At 45.4% G+C, this 25719-nt stretch overlaps 1 protein-coding gene across 1 annotated transcript; it reads left to right on the top strand.

Moving 5' to 3' along the window:
- Positions 1-14665: 14665 nt before the first annotated feature.
- Positions 14666-15160, top strand: LOC101314590 (ribonuclease HI-like). Its single transcript, XM_004305232.1, has one exon. It carries the CDS (start codon positions 14666-14668, stop codon positions 15158-15160), a length of 495 nt encoding a protein of 164 aa, XP_004305280.1.
- Positions 15161-25719: the final 10559 nt, after the last annotated feature.

Raw genomic sequence — 25719 nt, 5'->3', positions numbered from 1 at the left:
TTGTTTGTCCTCTCTCTCTCTCTCTCTCTCGGGTTTTTTGCACAGTTTATATTTTGTTTTCTCTTTAAAAATGGAGACTTTTCATTATGATGATTTATGTTTAGAACATAAACTAACTAAACACAATAATGTTATTAGATCATGTACTATGGGATATGCTGTTTTAAATTCTTTTACATTCTACTAATATGTTGATGCCTTATTACCAGTTTAAAGGATGTGGTTGTCCCGTTCGAAATTGTACGTGTCTCGATGCTCAACATAGTCTTGGACTATTGCAAAAAATTTAATATCGACTAATTCTTCCTAGCTTTTGTCAACAACAAAAAAAAGACTAATTTTTCCTAGCTTACTAAGAGTATCATTGCACAGAGATGGTGGAGTGGGTGTAGTAATCACATATGAGTCTGGTACGTGTTTGGTTGCTTTTGCGCGGTATTTTACGTTTGCATCATTGGTTTTGCATATGGAGGTAGAGACCAGTAGAGCAGGTATCCTTCTTGCTATTCTCTTGATCTTGAGTGTGATAGCTCTATGGTGGTGAATGAGCTACTCTTTGAGGTCGAAGATAGATCTAAGGTTGGGTGCATTATGAGAGATTGTAAGTCATATTTGACATCTTTACGCTCTATTCATATTAGACATATCTTTAGAGAAGCATATGGTGTGGCCAAAAGATTGGCCCATCTTGCTAGTGCCAGTAAGCTTGATGATGTTTGGTTAGATGAGACACATGTTATTATTCAGGATGTACTCTATGAGGATGGTTGTACTAATGCTTGATGTCAATGTATAATGTCCCTCTCGATGCATAATTTTAATATTAATATATTAAGTTAGGCGTGGGGAGGAACCTCCAAACCCCTTTCAAAAACAAATTATCCTTAAAAAACACACACACATTAAATATTAATGTGGTTTATGCTTCTATGTTACAATTATTGTATAGTTCAAAACAACATCTATATATGGAATTTAAGTGGTAGTTTATTACGTTATTTTAAAATAATTAAGAATATAACTACTGTAAAATTCAAATAATCATGATACAATTGTTACCTAAACAAATCTTCCTGTTTTTGAATGAATTTCCCCTGAGCTTCTGGAGCAACTTTGTTTTGATACATGGGGTTCGATCTAGCAAAGGGGTTTGATTTGGCAATATGGCAAGGCGATCATGATGCAATGGTGAGCACGGTGGCGCCACAAGGAGGATCCTTTTCGTTGATCATGCATTTGCAACGAAAGAATGTGATCATGTATTTACAACGAAAGAATGTGTATGCTCTCTAATCGGTTTTGGCTTTGTGTGTCCAATGACGTCAGTGTTGTAGGGATTTGATCTTTGCAACGACTAAAGCGACTTGGATTTCATTCAAAGTGGTCGGGTTTGGGTCGATGGCTTTTGTTGTAGCGTCAAAGGCTGGATCAGAGCTTGTAGTGACGAGCAGCAGCTACAGCGTGGCTAGTTTTTGTTAGAAGTCTCTCCCACCAAAATTGGCAAGGTAGGGGTGGCTGACTATAGGGTTCGTGCAAGCGGTGGCATGTTGACTGCCATGGCCGGCTGAGGAAATAGTCGAGCTAGTGGCTGGGTCACGAGCTGTGTAACAACCCAGTCCACAGTTGAGATATTGTCCTTTTTAGACGCACCACCGGAAGAAGAGGTTTTGTCGTTGAGGTTTTACCATAAAACACATCTGATTATAAGGAGTTGACTCTACACATATAAGCACAACAACTTGTCTCTTCCGGGAAATGTGGGACGCGTGCACCTGTCAGCTTGCCAGTGCCTTCAACATTCGTCCAGTAAGGTCACCACAATCCACCCTTATTTAAGGGCCTGACGTCCTTGTCGACATACTTCCTGCCGGGGACATGGTCTGATACCATTTGTAACAGCCCAGTCCACACAACTGAGATCTTGTTCGTTTTAGGCCCACCGGAACTCACGGTTTCATTCTTGAGGTTTCACCCCAAAACGCGTCTCAATGTAAGAAGCTAACTCTACACATATAAGGACAACAAGGGATGTGTACACCTGCTAGCTTGTCAGTGTCTTCAAACCGGTCTAGTCAGGTCACCACAATCCACCACCTTTAAGGACCCAACATCCTCGTCGGTACACTTCTAGCCAGGGACAATCTCTGATACCATCTGTAACAGCCCATTTCACACAATTGAAATATTGTCTGTTTTGGGCCCACCGGCTCTCACATTTTTCTTCTTGAGGTTTCACCCAAAAACGCGTCTCAATGTAAGGAGATGACTTTGCACATATAAGCACGTACATCAACTTATCTCCCCTAGCGTTGTTGGACGCGTGCACCTGTTAGCTTGCCAGTGCCTTCAACGCTTGCCTAGTCTAGTCACCACAATCCACCCCCTCCCCCCCCCCCCCCCCCCTTAAGGGCCCGACGTCCACGTCAGAACGATTTTGGTCAGAGACATGCTTTGATACCATCTATAATAGCCCAGTCCACATAGTTGAAATGTTGTTCGCTTTGGACCCCCTGACTGGGTGGGTGCCGAAAGCACTAGCAAGTTAGCAGGTGACATGTCACATATCGCGAGCAGGTGATGCGTCACATATCGTAAGGGGAAACAAGTTGTTATGCTTATATATCGAGAGTGAGCTCTTTACATTGAAATGCGTTTTGAGGTGAAATCTCAAGAACAAAAACTGTGAGGGACGGTGGGTCCAAAGCGGAAAATATCTCAACTGTGTAGGCTGAGCTGTTACATGTTGGGCTTGACTATTATGGATCGAATAATATGACCTCAGTGGTTGGGTCTTTAGTTGGTCTTCGTTTGGGTTGGCTGCCGGAAGGGTCTGTATCTTCTATTAGAAAGTGATAGATGAGTTATGTTATGCTTGCATTCGAGCCTTTGAGCCTTGGCATGAGCTTAGACTTAGGGTAGATCAAGATTGAGCTTGGGTCTTTGGGTCTGAGTTTAAAGCAAAGAAGGTTGATCACCTAGTTGCAGCTGTTGATGATGGGATGGCTAACCTTAGTGCCAATAGGTAAAGGAAATACGTTGAACTCAAGTTCTTTGCTTGAGCATTAGATTCAAATTAATTAGTAGATTGATTGTTGGTTTACTAGGTATACACCAATTTAGTTTCTTTGTCTCAACATTAGATTGAATTTAGTTAGTTACAACTCTCCATTCATGACGAGAGTAAGATTTAGTAGCCAACAAATTATAGCTCACCAACACTCATAATAATTGGTATATTGACTGGAATTAAAGTCCAAATTAGATATAAACACAAGATCAATACAAAAAGACCGAATCACAGTCCTATGGAAGCTAGATATTTGACCATCTCATCATCCTAGGCTTGAAAGGATAATTGAGTGAGTTACCTTTTAAGCATTATTATGCGATACAGTCTCGTTCACCGTTGGATCATGTCATTTTAAATCTGATGGCTGAGAGATCAAGAGGTTAAATTAAATTAAAACACAAATACCCTTTATTCATTTTTAATTGAATTTAATCTACTTTCTCTTTCTTCTACCCAGGCGTATGTTCTCCCAAAATTCTCGTCTTCATCTTCTATTTTGAGTATTTTCCCAAAATTCATCAAATTTTCTGGAAACCAAGAGAGGATATTCGCCGGAGACAAAGACTCAACAATGGAAGCCGCCGACGAAGGCTAGCTCTCCACCTCACCTTTTCTTACGCATAACTTCTTCTGTTTTTCAGAAACTCCCTACGCAAAAGTTGATGTTTTGTGATAATCAACCAAATTGTTCCTTGTTCAGAACTCACGAAAAACGTTCTACGAAAATCAATCGAAAGATACATGGTTTCTCTTTTCTTATTACTAAGACGAACTAAGCTATTGGGGATTTGGGGTATTGGGTCCAAAGAGGAAAAATGGTTGATCCTAAAGGTACTGGAGTACAGGGTTAACGTTTACAGAGGAGAAAAAATTGGGGGTTTTAGATTTGCATGTTTATGAACTATGATATTATTTCATTAGATTAATTTCAGTTTACACTTCTGAGTTTAGGGTTAACATCATTTCACATCTCATATTTTTAATTTTAAAAATTTACCTCTTAAAATTTTTAATTTTTATAAATCATGTCCAATTGCTGAAATTCTGTCTAATTCAGACGTTAATTTTGACTTCATAACTTACTAAAAGGGTTAAAATAGTCTTATAACAACATAAATCACCTTTTAGGATTTTTTTTTTTTAAGATTTCATGTTATAATTTAATCTCCAAATTAGACGGTTGTGTCTGATTTATGAAAATTAGAGACTTTAGGAGGTAAATTTTTAAAATTAAAAATATAGAAAGTGAAACAATATTAACTATCCAAACCTCAAGGGGGTAAACTACAATTAATCTTATTTCATTTTTATTTTTGGATTTTGGGTGCGGATTTTTCAGTATGCCGTGTCTGAGTTGTGTTCTTCCTCGAAGAACATGCACTATTTCTATTATGGAAGAAGAAGAAGAAGAAGAGGGAAAAACGAAGACGGAGAGATTAGGAGAAGACTTCGGCGACTTCCGGCGTTGGGTCTTGTCCCCAGCGAATGTGGGTTTCATATTTGATGAAATTTGGGAGATTGGGGGAAGGAGAACACGAGGACTTTGTGGGAAGAGACTAGAAGAAAGAGAAAGCTTATAATATCAATTAAAAATGATTAAGAATATAAAATAATGTGTTTTAGTTTATTTTAACGTCTTAATCTCTCGGTCATCAGATTTATAGTGGCGTGATCCAACGGTGATTGACCAAATCGATCTTGGTCAGTAGCTGATGATCAGGTGAACAGGACTGTTTTGCCATACATACACAAACATAGGATAGGATGAGGGGAAACATGGGAAGATAGAGCATATATATGAGAGTGAATGCGTTTGAAATGCACTAACTAGAACTAGAGCCAATGAGCTACATATATAGCTAGTGGTTATCAATGGAGAATCGGAGGGACCAAGTTTTGTTGTCACTAATTAAAGTTGTGTGAACCTTTTTACTTAGGCGTGGGGAGCAACTGGGACACCATTCTTCATGCTAGTCAATTAATCTCCTATCAACTCGTAAATTTTTCATGTCAATCAACCAAAACCAAAACCAAAACCAAAATAGTTCCTCAAGTCCCAACTCAATTTTTTTTCTTTTAATACAAGACTAGAACAAGAACCCTTACGCCATAACCATTAATGAGACAAAGATAGAATACAATAAGGAAACATTGTACCTAAACTCCATAATGTAAGAACATTATTCAAAATAATATCAGGAGTCTCTACATTATAACATATGCATTCTAACAAACCATTTGTAAAGAGGGTATCATTAACTACTTTATTTGTTTTATAATTTTGGTGACATATCGGAAAAATAATGTTCATACAGAGCCATAAACAACTATGTCTTTCAGCTTTCCTAACCCAATTTCTTACCTAAGATAAAAATGATCGACATTATCAAATACCATATAATTTAGTAACGTCAGTTTCTTAATTATGAAGTGTGAAATTCGGAGTGAGTTGCACTACTTATGATTTGGATTTTTTACATAATACTAATTAGTGAAAGTAGAAAAAGTTCAAATCATGTGAAGCGAGGTTGTACATCTCGTATAGAAATGTATCTCAATTACGCGTGGACAACCTAGCTTAGTTATGCCGTAGTATTAGTAGCCAGGCTATGCATATCTAAACTTGATTCCAAGCCTTTTGGATGCTTCTACTTTCATTGCAGAAAATGGGATTTTCTTTTAGCTTAGAAGATCACACAAATTTTGACTAGAATTGGCACGTTCGTTATACTTGTCATCTTGTTGGTTTATACACCTAATATAATTAACTATACGAGTACCAATAACCAAGATTAAAAATCAAAGGGATTTGATTCTAGGCATGCTTATGAGCATAGGATTTTGATTGTGTGCAAACCCGATTGGTAGTTCTGAATTCACTAATCCTCCAAGATGTGACAGCATCTTTATGTGGGGATTATGCGCAGTGTGTGTAAACTTTTAGGTGTAAACAATTAGATTTAATTTATTCAAGAAACAATTAGATTTGATAAAGGTGTATGCTAATTTTATTAGTTTGGTTTCAATAATAGAGCTTCAAAGTTCAACTTTGAGATTATGATATTGAGGAAACAGCCCTTTGTATTAGTCTCTAGGAAAATGAAATGAAAGAAAATAATGTGTTTGCCCACCAATTGCTATAGCCTAATCCAAAGTGCAAGTATGGGTGGCGGCTCTGCAATTTCATACAAATGCAATGTACATATTCTTTTGGAAAGAGAAATCGATAAATAACTAGTTTTTCATGATTGGATTTTGATTTTAGGCTTATACTCTTGTTTTCCTAGATTAAAAGCCACATTGGAATTGGAAAACGGTTTACATCTTTGTTTCCATTATCTAGATGAATATATTCTAAATAATTTTGATCATCTTTCTAAAAGTACTTGTTAACACTAGCTTCAGAGTAATACGAACCCTAAACCTGTCTTGAACTTGAGAGCTCTACTAGTGTTATTATCTCTTCACTATATGTATACATAGAGTATTCACTTACACCCATGATGCATTGAAGATTTTTTACTCCTAAGAGGTGGTATTTGTTTCATTTACTCTTTTTTTTTTCAATTACTGATAAAAAACAAAACAAAAACAGTTACAACAAAAACCTCTTTGAACACTCTTTCATAACTGATCCAGATGGAACGCTAGGGACACAGACAAGGGTAAATAATAAAACCAGACTAACGGAGAAGTTGTAGTCAATCCTAGTGAGGCCAGCTTATCGGCTACGAAATTTGCCTCTCGGTAAGGCTGACGAAAGAAACATTGTTGGAATTGTGCTGTTAACCAATGTATATCTTGTAAAATAGTAGAGACACTCCAAGGGGAAGCTATTGGACTGTTGATGCAGTCAATGAGAACTTTAGAGTCACCTTGCACAATGATCATTGGGATGTGTTGTAACCAAGCAATATGTAGACCTTCTTTAAGAGCGATTGCTTCAATTAACAAGACAAACATATCACCCACATATCGAGCTGCTGCTGTGAGAGGATTACTATCGGGATCACGAAGGACAAAACCTATGGCTGTATGATGAGTCTGCATTAAGGCATCAAAGTTTAATTTCACAAAATTATCATCTGGAGGATGCAATTTGATTAGTGGCAAGATGGCTGGTGTGGATGGAGGGGTTACCATAATAGTGTCTAAATAGTTGTTATGGAAAATAGTGGCATGAAAGTAACATTGACGAGCCTCCGCTGGCCTTTGTAGAAAAAAAAAATTGATTTCTAGATGTTTGAGCCCAGTGGGTATTTTTGGTCCAAGACTCGGGGTACGTTTTGGATAACATTTGGGCCAGTACCTGTGGCCCTTTTTTAATACGAAGCCCACGAAGGGTGGCGAAGTCTGGCAACACGCGAATTGGAGTTGTGCAAGGATTCTGATACTGCGCGGGATCCTTTGTTCCAGTTTGTGTAGGATTCTACAGTGCATGGCGAGGTAGAGTTGGAAATGGACTGTAGTACTCCGCGGGATAGGATCGCTTAGTGTTTGAGTTCGCGTACGACGCTACAGTGAGATGATGCGGGGCGATAAGCAAGACCTAGGCGAGGTTTGTTCTGGACACGTGTTGCATGGATCGCGCGGCTCGCGAGCTGGTCGTATCCTTGTGGGATTCTAATTGCGGGGTCCGGATGGGTTGTGATTAGGTCTTTGCCAATTGCTTGCGGATCGCTATATAAGGGAGCTCGACACAACAAACAAAGACACACAATCAATCATACAAAACAACTGCAAATCTTCGAGCATCCTCGAAACCCTAAGTTCTAAGTGCACCTCGTCTTAGATCTCAGAGCCCGTCTGGACTCGCCTCTCCTTCCTAATTGTTGTTCTGCTCGCTTCGAACAGTGAGTATCGATTCACAGGTGACTAGATAGTTTGCTCGTAATTCCTCGCCCGCGAGGTGACACCGGAGCTCTACTTCGCCTGATTAGAAGTCAAGAACGCGCACCGTTCTCGTTCTGCGTCCGCGCGGTGGCACGCCCTGCAAACCCTAATTTACTTTTGGTAGCACAAGTTACCTCTCTACCCCTGTTGAGGATCGTGGCCAAAACATTGGCACACCCGGTGGGACCGGGAGTATAACATTCTCGTCATCATTGGGAAGTCAGGCGGATCCCCATACGGGAGACCCTCGATTTCTTATTTGAAACACAAATCACCGCGTTACCAGCCTCATAACAGCGCGGCCTGTCGCTCACTCACGAAAGACCAAGTATTAACTCGGTTCGGAAACCCAGATTTCAGCGAACCTACGATGGCAGAACGAACACCCACTAGCAGCACTGGCCCCGTCACTCTAGCTGAAGACCAGATAACGGCCCTGGTCGACCGCCTAACGGCTCACACCGACCAGGCAACCCTCCAATTGCAGGAGGGTCTTGGCTCCCTCACCCTGACTGTTAAGAATCTATCTGAAGTAGTCATGAAGGATAGAGATATCTGGCTTGCTAACCAAGAAAACCTTTTTAGGCTCAGCGAGGACTTTAACTTCCATGCCGGTCAAGTCAGGGAGGACAAAGATTTGGTGGAAGGTTCCCTTCAAAGGATCCAAAAAAAACTGGATCAGAGCAAGGTGACTTTCACAGAAACCCTGCAGCTTACCCGCGCAACCGTGGATGAGCAAACCCGTCACTTGGACGAGCATGATACCAAGCTACAATTGCAGCAGGACGCTTCCTTCTTTGGAAGTAAGAATAGCATAGAAAAGCTCGAGAAATATAAGGAGCAACATGATAACTTGAGCTTAAGGGTCCTGCAAGTGGAAGACTGGATGCGGTCTCAGGCACCAAAGAACCATGTTATGAACTTAATTAGTTCAAGTGCAACTGACGGATCAAGGTATATTCCACCTAATGAACGCCCTAGGGGGAATCCGAAGGTTGGGGCCCAGAAGACTCCCCAATTCACATTGGGAACCAGTTCGTCAAAGACACCACCCCTTCTACCCACGACAGGCAACCCTAGAGTCGCACTTGGGGGCGCCCGTGTCTTCCCATCTCAAGGGATCGGGACACCAGATGACCCAGTTATAGCTTATTCGAGTTCGACCCCTAAGAACATCGGGCAGGCCCCTAGCCTCTCTGCATGGCACAGCCACGATCAGGGGGCAGAATCCACACCAGTAACGGCAGCCGATTGGCGCCAGCTCATCTCGAGCATAGTCAAGGAGCAAACCGGAAAAGGTGATGCTAGCTTGCATTATCGTGATCCCTATCCTGATAGCGTGGCACAATATCCCTTCCCTCATGGGTTTAAGAATATTGTCTTCACCACTTTCTTCGGGGAGACAAGGGAAGATGCAGCAACACACATGGCCCGTTTTAAGGTCCAATGCGGCCAATACGGGAATGATGATATGCTCAAACTCAAACTCTTCGGGACTTCTATGTCCGAGGCTGCTTTCACCTGGTACTCCAGATTGAAGCCTGGGTCAATAGCAGATTGGCCCACTATGGAAAGACTATTCCGAGAAACGTACGGCACGATTGAGCCTGAAGTTGGCCTCGACTCCCTCACACAGATGAGCCAGCAGAGCATGGAGTCCGGAGTTTCTTTCCTCCAACGCTTCAAGATCTAGCAAACCAAGTGTGATTACTTGCTACCTGAGCAGGAAGCCATTAAGTTGGCTATTAGAGGTCTGGAGCACCGCCAGCGGTTGAAGCACCATGGAGAGCGCTTTAATTCCATGGGTGACCTGATTAACAAAGTCGGCAGCTACGAGCTAATCCTGAACGAGTTGGACGACAAAACAAATGCTTCCAAAGAAACTTACATACCAGGGAAAAACCGGATAATGGGGGCACTAAACATACAAACCCCTACTCATGATCCATATTATCAAAGACCTGAGGGAGTTCATACGGATCAGGACCTGGATGACATTGGCGCAGTAGAATTGACTGGCAAGCCATTAGCTCATAAGTTGAAAAACCTGAAGATGACACGTGAGCCAATCACCATCCAGTCCTTTGCATGGACCAAGCCGGAGTACGAGTCGTACACCTATGATGCTAAGAACGCCCATTTGGTTTTTAATGACCTGATAGAGGCGAGATATGTGCGCCTGGATCATAAGATCCCGCCCAAGGAGGAGTTGAAGGACAAGAAGTACTACGTCTTCCACAATGTTTACAATCATGACACCAAAGATTGTGTCAAGCTTCGGGACCAGCTGCAGACATGGCTGAACTCAGGCGAACTAAAGATGAAAACACCGGGTAGTACGGCCTTGTTGGTTGATATAGACCCTTTCCCGCCTGTAGTTGGCATGGTCGAGGTAAACTGAGCCGATCAGACCGAGGACGAAGATCGACGCCGGGCACCTAAAAGGGGCCGCGAGGAAGGTGACGATGGTGCCCGCCGGCCACGTCGCCAATACACCTACAACGAAGATCTTGCACATGAGGTTTTAGACGATCTCTTTGATGACGGGCTCGTCATAGTGGCCAATTCCTTGCCATACATAGAATATATGGAGGGGCGCATCCACTGCAAGTTTCACAATAGCTGGGGGCACAGAACCAGCGAATGCCAGCAGCTTAGAGACCAGGTTCAAGACTGGCTCGACCTCGGGTATATTCGCTTTGAGAATAAGGGCGACTTCATGATCGCAACGGCTGACTTTGCTTGGCCTCGAGTCGGCCAGCGAAGAATCACATTAGACTTGTCGCCAAATGCAGGTTCACATGAACCGTCGGGCCGAAATCGCAAACGGCCGACGAATAACTATACCGTCCTGAATAACCAGCGGGGGAAAGCAGACGACCCAGCTCGACAGTTGGTCGCTAAGCTCGAAATAGACCGCCCCTCCCGCAAAGATAAGGGCAAAGCAGTCATGAGGGACGATGAACCGTTCCCCGTCGAAGATCCCCAGCCTATGACTCCCAGGACTCGAGAAGAATTGGAAAGGAGGATAGAGCGTCTCGAGACGTTCGTCTATACACATTGGCCAGAGGCGCGACCTTCATCCCTTGCCACAAGTGAGATGGACATGTCAGACTCCAGCGGTGAGCGTCACAACAACGAGGCCTCGAGCCCTCGTAAAGGCGTCCTAACCGACCCCTATATTCCCCCGACGTCCAAATCAGCAATCAAGGATGAGGTCTGGTACACACAGCAAGGGGGCAAGGCAGTTACCATCAGCAGGGCTAAGAAGTGAAAGCTCCAAAAGCGATATGGTAGTATCCTACGTGCCTTACGGGCTGTCCAAGAGGGCGTTGTACGCCCCTCACAGCTCGCACAGACGCCTGAGCGGATGTGGAGGGAAGCAGAGGGTTTGCGCGCATTCCTACAAATGCCGCCTGTCACACCCCCAGGGATTTGCGAGCAGTTCAGCGACAAGCCTGCACCCAAAGCAAACGTCTTTTGCCGACTCACGGTTCCACCAAAGCAGGATCCACAGCCTTCCAGGCGCAGGCCATCACCAGAACCTGAAAGAAGAAGGGATCCACAGCCTGCTAGGCCCAAACCGTCACCAGAGCCTGAAAAGAGGAGGGATCAACAGCCTTCCAGGCACAGGCCGCCACCGGAGCCCGAGCGGAGAAAGACTCCGCCTACCGGTCCCAGGCGTAAGCTGTTCACAACCCCGGACCCAGAGTCCAAACGCGAACCGTCTCAGCCCTCACGGCAACGGGAACGTCAAAATCCGGAGGCCAATATCAGAAGGGAGCCACCACCACCACCACCACACCAGCCTCGGGCACGATCTACCCCGGAGCCCGAGACTCGGATGGTTCCCCGAGTATCCGCCCTACAACGGTTGAAAAAAGAAGACAACGATAAGGCTCCTCTGGCAACAGACAAACAACCAGCCAAGGACCATCAGCCTTCAACCAAGTCAGTATGGCGTCCGCGGCAACCCGAGGCTCAAGAGCCACCAATAGCCGCACAGGCGCCTTCCAGTCCTAACCTCGCCCAACAAATGGCCCAGCGTTTCCGCGAGAATTCAGAAGACGACGAGGCACATTCAGAACCTCGACTTAACCTAGAGGAAGACCGGGACGAAGGGCAGGCAAAATCATTCACCTGTAATATGATAGAGATCTCAGGATGGGGTGCTGATGAAGGATATAGCAGCGAAGCAGACGCTTTCGCGTTGCTCGAAGGGGAACACGGGATCATTGACACTCCCTTGGTCCCAGTTCCTGAACAATTCTCCTTTCAAGTAGGGATGGTGTTCTTCATTTCGGAAAGATACGCTCTCCCACCAAACACAACCTGCAGTGCGGCGGATATTCCCGTTAGCAGCGAGGATGTCAATAGCATACCCCCGCCATGCAGCAGCGAAATGGGCCCAGTTCCGGCACAAGCCGACGACGCCCCACAGGTGGAAATTACGAGCAGCATCAAACATAAGCAAACTCTAACCTTCTCCACACCAACTTTGGACATGGCCACTCACATGCGGCCACTGTATATCACGGCCGAAGTCGAAGGAAAAATGATCAACAAGGTCATGGTCGACACCAGTGCTGCGGTCAATGTTGTCACAACCCGTACCATGGGACTCCTAGACATCCCGCGCTCGATGATCCAAACCACGTCCTTAACAGTCAAGAACTTCACCGGGCAAGTGTCCAGAACCCTAGGCTTGCTATTCCTACGGGTCAAGGTCGAGCCGGCATCACGGGTTTACACCTTTTTCGTCGCCGAATGCGCTTCCTCTTACAGCATGATTCTTGGCCGAGATTGGATCCACAGAAGTTTTTGCGTACCTTCCTCCATGCACCAAGAACTCATGATTTGGGACGTCGAGAACCGTGAAGCGGTCATCATCAAAGCCGACCCGCGGCCATTCTCTATCTCCGCCAACTTCAACAATGCCCGATATTATACTACAGACTTGAGTCCGTTGGATGTTCAAGGCGTCGATAACAAGGGCCGCCCATATGGAATAACGGCCTCCAATCTAACGCGATGGGGACTTACTCAAGCGAAGGACGATTTGTAACGTCCTCACACCATCGCGAGTCCCACACCCCGTTCTGATGAATAGTGCCTTCTCAGAGGAGGCACGCGAGGCTGGCGAGTCCTTGTGCGAAAGACTCCTTTCGTACTGGGCAGAACGCGAAGCCTACGACAAGGTCGCGACTATGGAATATGTAGATAAAGTGGTGGATTATTCCAATACCAAGGAGGAAGTTATTCACTTAGCTCCCGCCGCCTTGGACGACACACCACCTCAGGTCCGCGACCCCATTTCACAAGTTGACGTAGGGACTGCAGAAAAGCCCTTACTTATTTCTATCAGTGCTAAGTTGGCGGAAGACGAAAAGGAAGCCCTTCTTGCCTTGTTATGCGAGTACAGGGATTGCTTCGCCGACAAATACGAAGATATGCCCGGCTTGTCCCCGGACTTGGTCTACCACCGGTTACCAACTTATCCCGACCGACGTCCAGTACGGCAGGATGGCCGGTTCATGCGAACTGAGACTCAGATCGTAGTCAAGAAAGAAATCGAAAGCATGCATCGATCGGGCATCATTCGCGTGGCAAAGTATAACGAGTGGCTGTCCAATGTTGTCCCCGTTCGCAAGAAAAATGGCAAGATGCGCGTCTGTGTTGATTACCGTGACCTAAACAACGCAACACCGAAGGATATATACCCCATGCCTGTGGCTGACCTACTCATTGATGCCGCCGCGGGACACGAGATGTTATCCTTTATGGACGGAACGGCCGGATACCATCAAATTCTCGTCGCTGAGGAAGATCGACACAAGACCGCTTTCCGCTGCCCTGGTTTTGCCAGCGCGTTCGAATATGTTGTCATGCCTTTCGGACTTAAAAACGCAGGGGCAACGTACCAGCGCGCCATGAACCTCATCTTTCATGACATCTTGGGGAAGTTGATCGAAGTATAAATCAACGATGTGGTAGTCAAAACCAAAACACGGGCAACCCACGTTGAAGACCTGCGACAGGTGTTTACACGGATGCGCCGACATAACCTGAAGATGAACCCCGCCAAGTGTGTTTTTTTTCGCGGAGGCCGGCGATTTCCTTGGTTTTCTAGTGCATCAAAGAGGCATCGAAATCCCAAAGGACAAGGCACAGGCGGTAATCACTGCTTCGCCCCCTACCACCAAAAAAGAGCTCCAACAGCTGCTCAGGCGAATCAACTTTCTCCGCCGTTTCATATCAAACGCGGCAGGGAAGGTCCAGCCTTTTTCACCCCTCCTCAAGCGCCAGGGGGCAACCGAGTTCGTCTGGGAACCACAACATCAACAGGCCTTCGATCGAATCAAGGACTACCTTACGAACCCACCAGTCCTGATCCCACCTCGCGACGGTGCCCCGCTTAAACTTTATATCGCCGCTGCCGACTTGTCCATCGGCGGACTCCTGGCCCAAGACGATGTGAACGGGGTAAAACACGCTGTCTATTACCTTAGCAGGGTTTTAACTGAGTGTGAGACACGATACTCACCAATGGAGAAGTTGTGTCTTGCCCTATATTTTGCAGGGTGCAAGCTGTGCCATTACATGCTTGCCTTTACCACGGTTGTGATCGCTCAATCCGACCTGGTCAAATACATGCTCTCTCGCCCTATCTTGCGGGGACGCATCGGCAAGTAGATCCTAGCCATGTCTGAATTCTCGTTGCAATATGTTCCGCAAAAGGCAGTAAAAGGACAGGCAATAGCAGACTTTCTCGCTCATCACCCACTCTCAGAGCTCACGGCGTTTCGCGAATTGGAATTCGCTACCGTGACACTCGCTCCATGGACCCTGTACTTTGATGGTTCGCGGACTGACACCGCAGCCGGCGCCGGGATAACCATAGCCAATCCCGCCGGAGATCGCTTCTCCTGCTCGTTCCAGCTCGATTTCAAATGTACCAACAACCAGGCTGAGTACGAGGCGCTGATCATCGGCCTAGAGATTTTGTTGGATTTAGGAGTCCGCGAGGTTCAGTTCTTTGGCGATTCTTTGTTGGTCGTTAACCAGCTGGTGGAAAAGTTTAAGTGCTTAAGCTCATCAATTGAGCCATACCTGCGCAAGGCATTTGAGGTGTTGGATCGATTTGACGACGTTTACATCGAGCACATACCACGTGAGTTCAACTTCGCCGCCAACTAGCTCACCCAAGTAGCGTCCGATCTCAGCCTGCGCGACGGCGTGCGCGAACGTTTGCTCAAAGTCGAACGCCGTATGCTTCCCTCTTTCATCGCTAGGGGGCATTTGCAAGCCGACACCCCCGAAGTTGCGGCCTTGGACCCTATCGACGAGGATTGGCGGCTACCATTTATCGCCTACCTCCAGAACCCCAACGACGCCGCTCACTCCAGGCAAATACGTTTCCTCGCCTTAAACTTTGTTTTACGCAATGGCGAACTCCGGCGACGTGGGGAAGACGGAAACGATTTCCGCTGCGTGTATGGGAACGAAGCTAAACGTATCATGCGCGAAGTCCATTATGGGGTTTGCGGTTCGCACCGGGCCGGGCCCAAAATGCAATGGTTGATCCGTCGCCATGGGTACTACTGGCCAACCATTCTGAAAGACTGTATTGCCTTCGCCAAAGGTTGCCAAGACTGCCAGGCTCACGGACCAGTGCAACATATTCCCAACATCCCGTTGCAGCCTATCATTAAACCTTGGCCCGGTCGCGGTTTGGCGATAGATTTAGTTGGCATTATTCATCCCCATTCTTCTTAGCAGCATAAGTTCATTATCGTCGCCACCGATTTCTTTACCAAGTGGGTCGAAGCCGAACCACTCAAGGTTGCCTCCGCCAACTCGGTTCGCAACTTTATTTTCCGCAATATCATCTCCCGCTTTGGTATCCCGGAGTGCATCGTTACGGACAGGGGGGCAGCTTTCATGGCTAATTCGGTCGGGGCAAGTGGTCCGCTCGATGGGAAGGCCCCTTTATTATTCATCGTATACTCCCCAAGGGGGCATACCACCTGCGCGACTTGGACGGCACAATTCATCGCAATCCTATTAATGGCCGCTTCCTCAAGCGCCACATTGCAGGAGTTTGGGAACGCGAGGATCCTCCACCTCCCCCAGACCCCGTCACCACAGTCAATAATGCTACGCGCCATCGCGTTCTCGCTCCGCCGCCTAGCATTAGGGGGCAATCCGGGATAGAAGACTGATAGAGTACGTTGTAACATACCAGCCTAAAAAAGCCAGTATCAGATTGGGGCCTATTCCAGAGGCCCTAAAAAAAGATAACTCTATTTTTCTTCATTTTCTGTAAACGTGCAAAGTCTAAACGCAAAGGCCAGTACAAGATTGGGGCCTATTCCAGAGGCCCTAAAAAACAATAAATTCATTTATTTTGCCTTTTTGGCGTTGTTTCAATACAAGTTTCGAACATCAGCTTTGCGGCCGAAGCAACTACATTGACAGAAAAGGTGAAATTAGACTATATTTACATTCAGAAGCATATATATGCAGATATTGGAAACCTCAACCCGTATATCTTACAGGGTTGAAGAAGAGACTGCCGCCGCATCCTTCGTTTAAAGTTGGCAAGCGCCCCGCTTCCATAAACCAGCACGAGCTTTGACACCGGCCCGGACCTAAGACAAATTGTTGGGAAGCTAGAGGTCCACTGGACCAGCGTCCCTCATGCTACCGGTCATGCCTAGAAGGTGCTTGAAGGGCACTGACCAGAACCTGAAGCGCAAGCGGATGCGGAGCCCCGAGAACCTCACGTTTGGACAGAACAGCCGGTGCAAGGCAGAAGGTACCCAACCATTAGCTTGTCCAAACAAAGGCTTGACCTGAGATTAGATTTTCAGAATCACTCCCGGCCTGAGAGTAGATTTTCAGAATCAGAAAGAACGAAGAGTGAAAATGTGAGGAGGGGGCTTTGCTTTAAGCAGGGATAAGAGGATGTACAGAAGGGTATAAGAGCCCATGGCAAGGGGGCAAAGACTTAACTGGTACTTCACCCCGGCCAAGCTTTTCTTTTTATAGGCGGAAAGAGTGTTTTTCCTTTCAACAGATGTCCTCCATGCATCGATTTGCTTCGAGATATGAACTTTGGAAATAAGGTCGGACGCGTTGTTCCATAATGACTACCCGCGTTCCAAGCGAGTAGTTGCATTGGAAACCCCCACCAAATCTTGGAAGAAGATTTTTTCCTGGGAATGCAGTTCTTACACAAGAGTTGACAAGAGTGGGAAAGGTTCGATTTAATAATAATATTATTATAAAAGTTCATACAAAGGGGGCAAAGCGCTGATCGGGCATAAACCCGCCTGGAAGCCCTATACCAATCTATGAAAAGGCCTTCTAAAGCCAACTCTTCAACATCGGCCTGGGCTTGGGCTTCGTCGGCAGCAGCAGCAGCCGAGTCCAAAGCTTCTTGGGTCTCTTCCGCGACCTATACACGGGTTTCTGCCTCTTCAGCTCGGGCCAAGTTCTGGCGAGCTTGAGCAAGCTGAGCTTGCAGCTCCGCTATCTGAGCCTCCAGGGCCTCCACTTGCCGAGCATAGACAGTGCATGGGTTCTCTGACGATGCCTCAGGGATTTCAGCGTCATCAAGCTCGGCTAAAAGGGCTGCCATCTGATTATCTAAGGCTTGGCAGACTTTCTTGTAAGCAGCCGACTGGGCACCGACATCTTGAACTCGGCGAGCCTGCAGCTCGACAGCGTCGGTGAGTTCCAACACATGGTCTAGAGCAGGGTTGCTCCCAGCGAGGTGCCAAATCAGAGCTTCATGGGCTTCGCGGGCGTGCCTTACCAAGTCGAATACATTCATGTGGGGACCTTGAAGCAGTAGCCCGTGAAAGAAAGCCCGGGCTAGGCGAATGGGCTCTGGATCGGCAGGCGGGGTAACCCGGGCCCAAAGGCGAGCGGTCCGGGTAGCCAAAGAAGAAGCCGCCTCGCCAGATGTTCTCGTTGGGGCCGGAGTGGTTGGTTCAACCTCCGCAACTGCCTCAATCTATGGAACGGGCGGTGGGACCTCAGACCGAGTAGGGACTGTCAGTTCTTCGGTGGTCTGGGCCGCTGAGTCTGGTTGCAGGGGAGAGGGCTCAAGCACCGGTTGAAAGTCCTTTGGCGGAACCACCGATGGGGCAGCAAAGTTAGAAAGCCGGGTGGTCTGGTCGAGATCTTCATCTTGAGCAGGAGCCGAGGTAGGCTCTGGAGTCGGGCCAGTTTCTCCTAGAGCGTCGGTTGGAGAAGGGGGTCGCACGGCGACTTCCTCTGTAACCATGATTTGATCCCCGACGATTGGTTCCAGGGCTGGGACTTCAACTATCGCTGTTGCTCCTTCAATGATAGCGAGGCGAGGTCGGATGCGGCGGCGAGCCTGTTAAAGGTAAGGTTAGCAAATCGTTTGTTGGCTTTAAGGAGTTTGGTTCGAAGAAGGGTCGCTTACCAAGGCGTGCTCTTGCCGATATCGTTCATCCTCTAGCAGCTCTTCTTCGTCCTCGATAGGGCGCTTCCGGGAGCTTTCGCCGCTCGTTGGCTGGGTAACGACGAGAGCGGTCTTACCGTCATGGCCCGCCGCTGGTTCCTCTTGGGCAGGTGCTTTTCCTTTGTCTCCGGCACCCTCATGTCTTCTGATAGTTCTCCGACGGGGGGCAGATTGTAAAGATAGACAGGAAAGTTAGGAGGAAGCATTTCGTCGAGGTGGTAAAGGCGGTATGGAATTTACACAGTTAGTGGCATACCTCAGGTGCGGGATCGCGTTCTCGAATGACGATCCCCGTCGAGCGACGAGTAGCGGGAACTGGTGGGAGCGCAGGCCTAGACCCTGTCGCAGCCTTTAAACCGCTCTCTTCGCGGTCGCGCTGGGCATCAAGGATGACGCGGTCTGACTCGCCCAGAGTGTCGTATAGAGGATAAAAGATGGCAGCAAAGATAGCATCATCTGGGAACCCCCAATGGTTGTCGGACAAGGATCGCCACCAAGAGAGATAGGCGGGGTCAACGCCCAGTGAAGGCTCAATCTCGAGCAAGTCAGGAGTGAGAGGGAAAATGTTCTGCAGCGGGGTGACTCGGTCGGACTCGCCAATCTTCCTCCAGGAGGTGTACTTGTTCACCGAATGGAAGAGTGGATAGGGGACCCCTTGAAAGAAGCCAAGTTGTCTGGCGAAGTGGTTGGGGGCATACAGCTCGAAGCCTTGTTCATCCTCGGCGAGCTGAAGGTCGCAGCATGAGGATGCTCTCATGAAGACGGTTTTGGCGTCAGAGTCCGAATTAGAGCGAGGGAAGAAGCCCGTTGATAAGACTTCAGGATGGCGCCGGCGAACCATCATGTCTATAGTGGGAGGCGGTTCGAGTTGGTTGTACAGGATGGAGAGGCTGGCGAAAAAGGACAGGGGAGTCCGGTTCGCAGCGTTCCTGCACACCGCGAAGCCAAGCAGTTGGTCCTCGAGCAGGAATTCCAGCGGGGCTCGCAGGAAGAGTGGGAAGTACAGCTGCGTCCATAAGTCCAGGATCCACAGAGGGCCAGCAGAGAGGTGGAAAGGTCTTAGGGACAACATGTGCAGGGTCCGGTAGAGCGCGCCCAGTACGGGCTGCCCTAGCCCTACTTCGATCCATTGTAGAGGGCCTCGGCCAGCTTGGTCCATTTCCCTGTAGGCTTGTGAGCACTGCCACAGAATATGAATTTATCAAGCCAATACTCAAGGAAAGCGATACCTCCTTCGTGTTGTTCTGAATGGCCGATGTAGAACTTCCTCCATACTCCATACGAGCCTTTCAGGGCGCGGCGGGCCCCCAAGTTGCAGGAGTGCGTAAACTCGGTCGATGCAAAGTCGCCTGGCGCATATGGCTTTGCATGAATCGGCAGCCCGGTGATGGTGAGGATGTCCAGCAGAGAAATGCTCATTTGCCCGAAGGGGAAATCAAAGGTGTTAGTGGCACTGTTCCATAAACAGGCCGCGGCAGCAATGGGTGCTCGATCAGCGTGAGGAGGCAGCGAGAAGCTCAAAGCAATGGCTTCGCCGATGCCGGTTGCTTCCCATATCGCTTGGTCGATCTGGAGGCGAGCCGCGTACCATGCCCGGTCCTCCGCGGTGACACTGGGCCATTCCTCGACCCGGATATTTGTGTGGGAGCGGGCTTGGTGAAACCAGGAGGCGAAGTTTCCCGGCTCACGACGTTGGGCAAGGATAGGTCGGCGCACGGAGGCGGTATAGTGGTTCAGATCAGCGGCGGACGGAAGTTGCGAAGGGGTCGGACCGAGCAGGGCTGCCCCTGTTTCAAGGAAATAAATGGGTGTTCCTTGAGGAGGGTTGTTGGCAAAACGGCGAGCAAGGCCGGTCGACCAAGAGCTCGCCACCGTGAGGTTAAGGTTTGGATCGTTAGCGGTTGGTTTGGGAGCCATTGTTTCTGGGCGGAGTGAGTCCGGTGGTGAAGTTCTTTTGGTTGCAGAAGAAAGGGAAAAGCTTGGTTGGAAAGCGATGGTGGGATGTGGGGACCCGCATCGAGGTTTATAAAGGAGACGGACCGTAACGTCTTTTCAATCAGTAGCCGTAATGAGGAGACGCAATGACGACCGAAATGTCAGCACGTTTCAAATTTCAAACAGTCGCAATGATGAAAGGAGGCGATGATGCCGAAACGTCAGCACCTGTTGAATTACGAATTCCCGTAAATGGCTCATTTAGGCCTTTTCGCTTAACCGTTGCGAAGTGGATTAAGCTCAAGGCCTAGGGGGCAATGTTTGAGCCCAGTGGGTATTTTTTGTCCAAGACTCGGGGTACGTTTTGGATAATATTTGGGCCAGTACCTGTGGCCCTTTTTTAATACGAAGCCCATGAAGGGTGGCGAAGTCTGGCAACACGCGAATTGGAGTTGTGCAAGGATTCTGATACCGCGCGGGATTCGATGTCCTCGCGGGATCCTTTGTTCCAGTTCGTGTAGGATTCTACAGTGCATGGCGAGGTAGAGTTGGAAATGGACTGTAGTACTCCGCGGGATAGGATCGCTTAGTGTTTGAGTTCGTGTACGACGCTACAGTGAGATGATGCGGGGCGGTAAGCAAGACCTAGGCGAGGTTTGTTCTGGACACGTGTTGCATGGATCGCGCGGCTCGCGAGCTGGTCGTATCCTTGTGGGATTCTAATTGCGGGGTCCGGATGGGTTGTGATTAGGTCTTTGCCAATTGCTTGCGGATCGCTATATAAGGGAGCTCGACACAACAAACAAAGACACACAATCAATCATACAAAACAACTGCAAATCTTCGAGCATCCTCGAAACCCTAAGTTCTAAGTGCACCTCGTCTTAGATCTCAGAGCCCGTCTGGACTCGCCTCTCCTTCCTAATTGTTGCTCTGCTCGCTTCGAACAGTGAGTATCGATTCACAGGTGACTAGATAGTTTGCTCGTAATTCCTCGCCCGCGAGGTGACATCGGAGCTCTACTTCGCCTGATTAGAAGTCAAGAACGCGCACCGTTCTCGTTCTGCGTCCGCGCGGTGGCACGCCCTGCAAACCCTAATTTACTTTTGGTAGCACAAGTTACCTCTCTACCCCTGCTGAGGATCGTGGCCAAAACACTAGAATTCCAGATAAACCACGCAAGCATTAAAGCCGGTCGTAAAGAATATTTATTAGACAAAGCAAACAATGATTTTATCCAAGAAAAAAAAAGATATGCCTTGGGTAGGAATATCCCACGATTAGCAAATTCCCACACTTGTCTAGCAAAAGCACAAGTAGAAAAGAAATGATCCATAGTTTCTGTAGGTGGATTACAAAGCGCACACACCGAAGGAATGTTAGGGTTGTAGCGTGAAATAAGAACTCATGTTTTTAAGCAATTACGCAAAAGTACCCAAGCAAATTTTTTGACTTTATGAGGAAGCTTTAACTTCTAAACCTTATCTAAGAATGTAGCCGTAGAATGAGCAGGATGAGACTGTTGTTGAAGACAACTAGCAGAATTAATAGTAAAAGTTTCGTTACTCGAAGGTCCCCATACAAATCTATCACTAGTAGGTTGTAAAAGTATTGGAACTGCCATAATTTTGTGAACTATATCTTGAGGTAGCAGTTGCAAAGAAGATCAATATTCCAAACACCATTATTAATAAAATGACATAAGACTTTAATATCCAGATCTAACTGATGACGAAGACGTGCGGAAACGGTAGCAACCAATTGTATTTCCAAAAAAGAACTGTATTTCTGTCACCAATTATCCAACGAATATCATTCAAAAGAATGTATCTAGCGTGCAGTATACTTTTCCAAGCATAAGAATGAGTCGATTTCTTATACATAGTAAGAAAATGATCTCGTTTAAGGTATTTATTAGTAACCAGTCTTACCAACCAACTGTTTTGTTGCGTAAAAATTTTCCACCCTAGCTTAGCAAAGCTGCCTTACTAAAAATATGGGCAGGTGGAATGCCTAGACCCCCTACAGATTTGGGAGTAGTAGCTTGTGACCATGCCACTGCTGGAGGGGAAGTACCCCAGAAAAATTTTCGACATTCATTATCAATATGATTTGTGATTTTTTTTTTTAAAACAAGAAAGAAGATGATTTGGCATACCTGATAAATTGACTTTAACCAAACTAAGACGTGTGAGCTTTCCACCCGCAAGCTTTTTCTGCATTTTGTCTGAGAGAATTAGTGTTAATTGGATCTCTCCATGAAACTTGTTTCATTTACTTTGACCAACCTTCTCTAAAATCAAGTCCTCCAAAACAATGACTGATATTAGTTTCTTGAGCTCAACAACAGTTAATCTCGTAAACACTGTCAACAAGATGCTCGTGAAATCAAACTCCAGTAGAGCACAGGAGACGTCTTTTTTTTTTTTTTTTAATTAAAAAAATTGTTTTATTAATAACTCACACACCTTACGTATGTCCGTGAGGTTTGAACCTGTGATCTTAAAATTGTCCATTAAACACTTTAATCAACCAAACCACAGTTCACCTATAGAGCACATGAGACGCTAATTTTGCTCGTGGTTTGATCCATAAATTTTTGGTTCTAACATAAACATATCAATTAAATTAAAAAACATTAACAAAATAGTTAAGAAAAAGAAAACATATTTTATAATAGTATTTATCAATAAATGAGCCCTAAACCACTTTTTGGGTTTTTGTAAACTTGATAATGATGTCTTGTACTAATTCAGACAAACGAGTCAAACCAATGTCTTCGTCAGCGTCACCTCTGCGAGACTCACTGCTCAACGGCCACCGTTATTGGTTTACTGCCTTCGTCACCATGTACAATGATGAGTGTTTAGTTCCGTCAACGCCAGTAGCAGAACGCCGTTTTGTCCCCTAACCACCGTATATGGTGATGTGGGCAACTTCTGAGTCGTTTGATTATTATTTGTACCTCTTGCACGCGTTTCAATTTTCAGATTCCAAATTATTACTGCAGATACGGGCGTGGTAAAACAAAAGATTCACCCAACACACCTGACTGCATGTCTGTAACAGACAGTAATGTAAAAAATCAAAAAGTCAAGCCACTGAGAGAATTTTCAATCGGTTGATTAACTTGATTGAGTGTGCACAATGTCGAGCTGTATTCGGGTCAAAAACATTTTCAATAATAGAATCTAAAATCTGAATCGTATAATACTTTTAGTCTGTGTTATGTATTTTTGAGGACATGACCTGAATGGAACTAGACCCGAAAATTATTTTTATGCAGCAAGTTGGAATCGGACACATATGTGTTGCTACAAGCCACTTAATTATTCAATCGAAAATAAAACTATTGAGATTTTGCAAAGCTGATAGGTTAGCTCCTGTAATGATGTAGATTACAAATCTCAGCGCTTTAACCGATTCTGACTCTAAACATTCGATGCTTCGAGATACACATGCATTCTCTCACAATTTGGACTAATTTGGGGGTTAACCTTAAACGAAATACCCTTCTTAATTTTAGTATACAATTGAGGGAAGAAATGGATGGAATGATAACATACAACTACTGCTTTTAATTTTAATCCACATGGTGTATGTTCTAGTACAGATTCCATCTTATAAACGCATTTTTTATTTTCTTAATCGATAGACTATTGTTGAAATTTTAGAGACCTAATCTATTAGATGAGCTTCTACAATAACACACTTTATGCATACTTTTCAATTTAACGATCTCTGACTCCGAACATTTAATGCTCTGGAAGACCCACATTCTCTTATAACTCGGACTAATTCGAGAGGCTTAATCGAAATACTCTACATAGTTAGTCGGCATAAACCGTATAAAAGTGAGGGAAGGGATGAAATGAATGCCATGATAACATATAATTGAGTTTTGTCATCACAAAATAAAAGCCAGCAGTGCATTTTTGTCCAATCCCTTTCCCTGTTGTGTATTCTGCAGTGTACAATCCCATTCCGTGCAAACAGTGTGTCTTTTTCTAACCTGCGCCGTGGGGGTGGGTGCCCTTTACTGGGACTTGTTTCTTGGTTGGAATGAAGCAATTTGGGAACAGTATCTAAAAGGTTGCCGGGGAATACCCAGTGTTTTGTCGGTTGTATTCCCTAATATTCTCCCTTATAATACTCCAAACCTTTTTTCTATACTTGTATTCTTTGTCATTTTCATATGAAATTCATACCATAATTGTCCTAAAAAATTTGATTATGCTTGCAATTCTCAGTAGATTAAGGTCATATAAAACCCAGTGCAGTCGTTTTCTTAGAATTTGATAATTGCCATACATCAAGAGGAATATTTATTATGGATTAATTGACAGAATATGTAACAATTTAATTAATATATACGAGTTTGATTATGAATCACCCTTAATAATTGAACTTAGATACATAAGAATTTCATTTGTTTTTCATATGTAATAACGAAGCGGATTTGCATCATTAATACATAAGTGCTCAAATTGTCATATGAGAATATCAAATGAAGATTCGAGATTCTAAATTCTTTCTTTTCATTTTCATTTTTGATCCAATCAAATTAAATGCCCACAATAAAAGTATACCTTCTTCGACCTAGTACTCTTTCCTCCTTAGTTAGAAACACTTTGGGACTATTTTTTTGGGTTTCAAATTTGTTAACAGTATGAGGTTTAGGCACAATGTCCCCTCCTTGTATTATGATGTTTCATTAATAGTTATGGCGTGAGGGTTACCGTTTAGCCCTTGTATTTTAAAAAAAAATGTTAACGGTATTAGTATACATACATGTAGTACGACGTAGATGACCGGATCAAAATATTATATATTAGTTGTTCGGTTCACTTACACCTTGATGTGTAGAAGAATTAGTTGTTCATGAAATTTAAAGATTAATGAGAGTTGATGAAAGTGATTAACGAAAAGTTTGTGTACAAGAGCAACTGAGTAACTCCAACAACTTTTCTATGATTTTTCATTTTTAAAAATGTCCAATTATTTATGTACTATATGGAAACAAAAATCTTAAAGATAATTAATTTAGTATTAGATTTTATTAAAGGCTTAAAGATAGCTTTTTAATTGTTAAACCATGACTGCTTACTTTCATCATTGCTGCAAACCTGCAATAAAGAAAAAGCTCAAGAGTTTTTGATAAAAATGCAAGAAAAAAAAAGCAGAGAATGATAACGCAGCTACAGAAAGGCTAAAAGAAGCTTCCTCTGCATCAAACATAACCAGCTCTTTAGAACTTAACCAGACTCCTCTGCCTACTTCCCCTACGCTCTCTCTCTCTCTCTCTCTCTCTCTCTCTCTACTT

Source organism: Fragaria vesca, linkage group LG6, assembly GCF_000184155.1.
Source record: "Fragaria vesca subsp. vesca linkage group LG6, FraVesHawaii_1.0, whole genome shotgun sequence".
Lineage (NCBI taxonomy): Eukaryota > Viridiplantae > Streptophyta > Magnoliopsida > Rosales > Rosaceae > Fragaria > Fragaria vesca.
This window is presented reverse-complemented; position numbering and strand designations above follow the sequence as displayed.

Coding starts and splice junctions, on each gene's coding strand:
- LOC101314590 (XM_004305232.1), top strand. CDS start 14,666: ATGTCTGAATTCTCGTTGCAATATGTTCCGCAAAAGGCAGTAAAAGGA.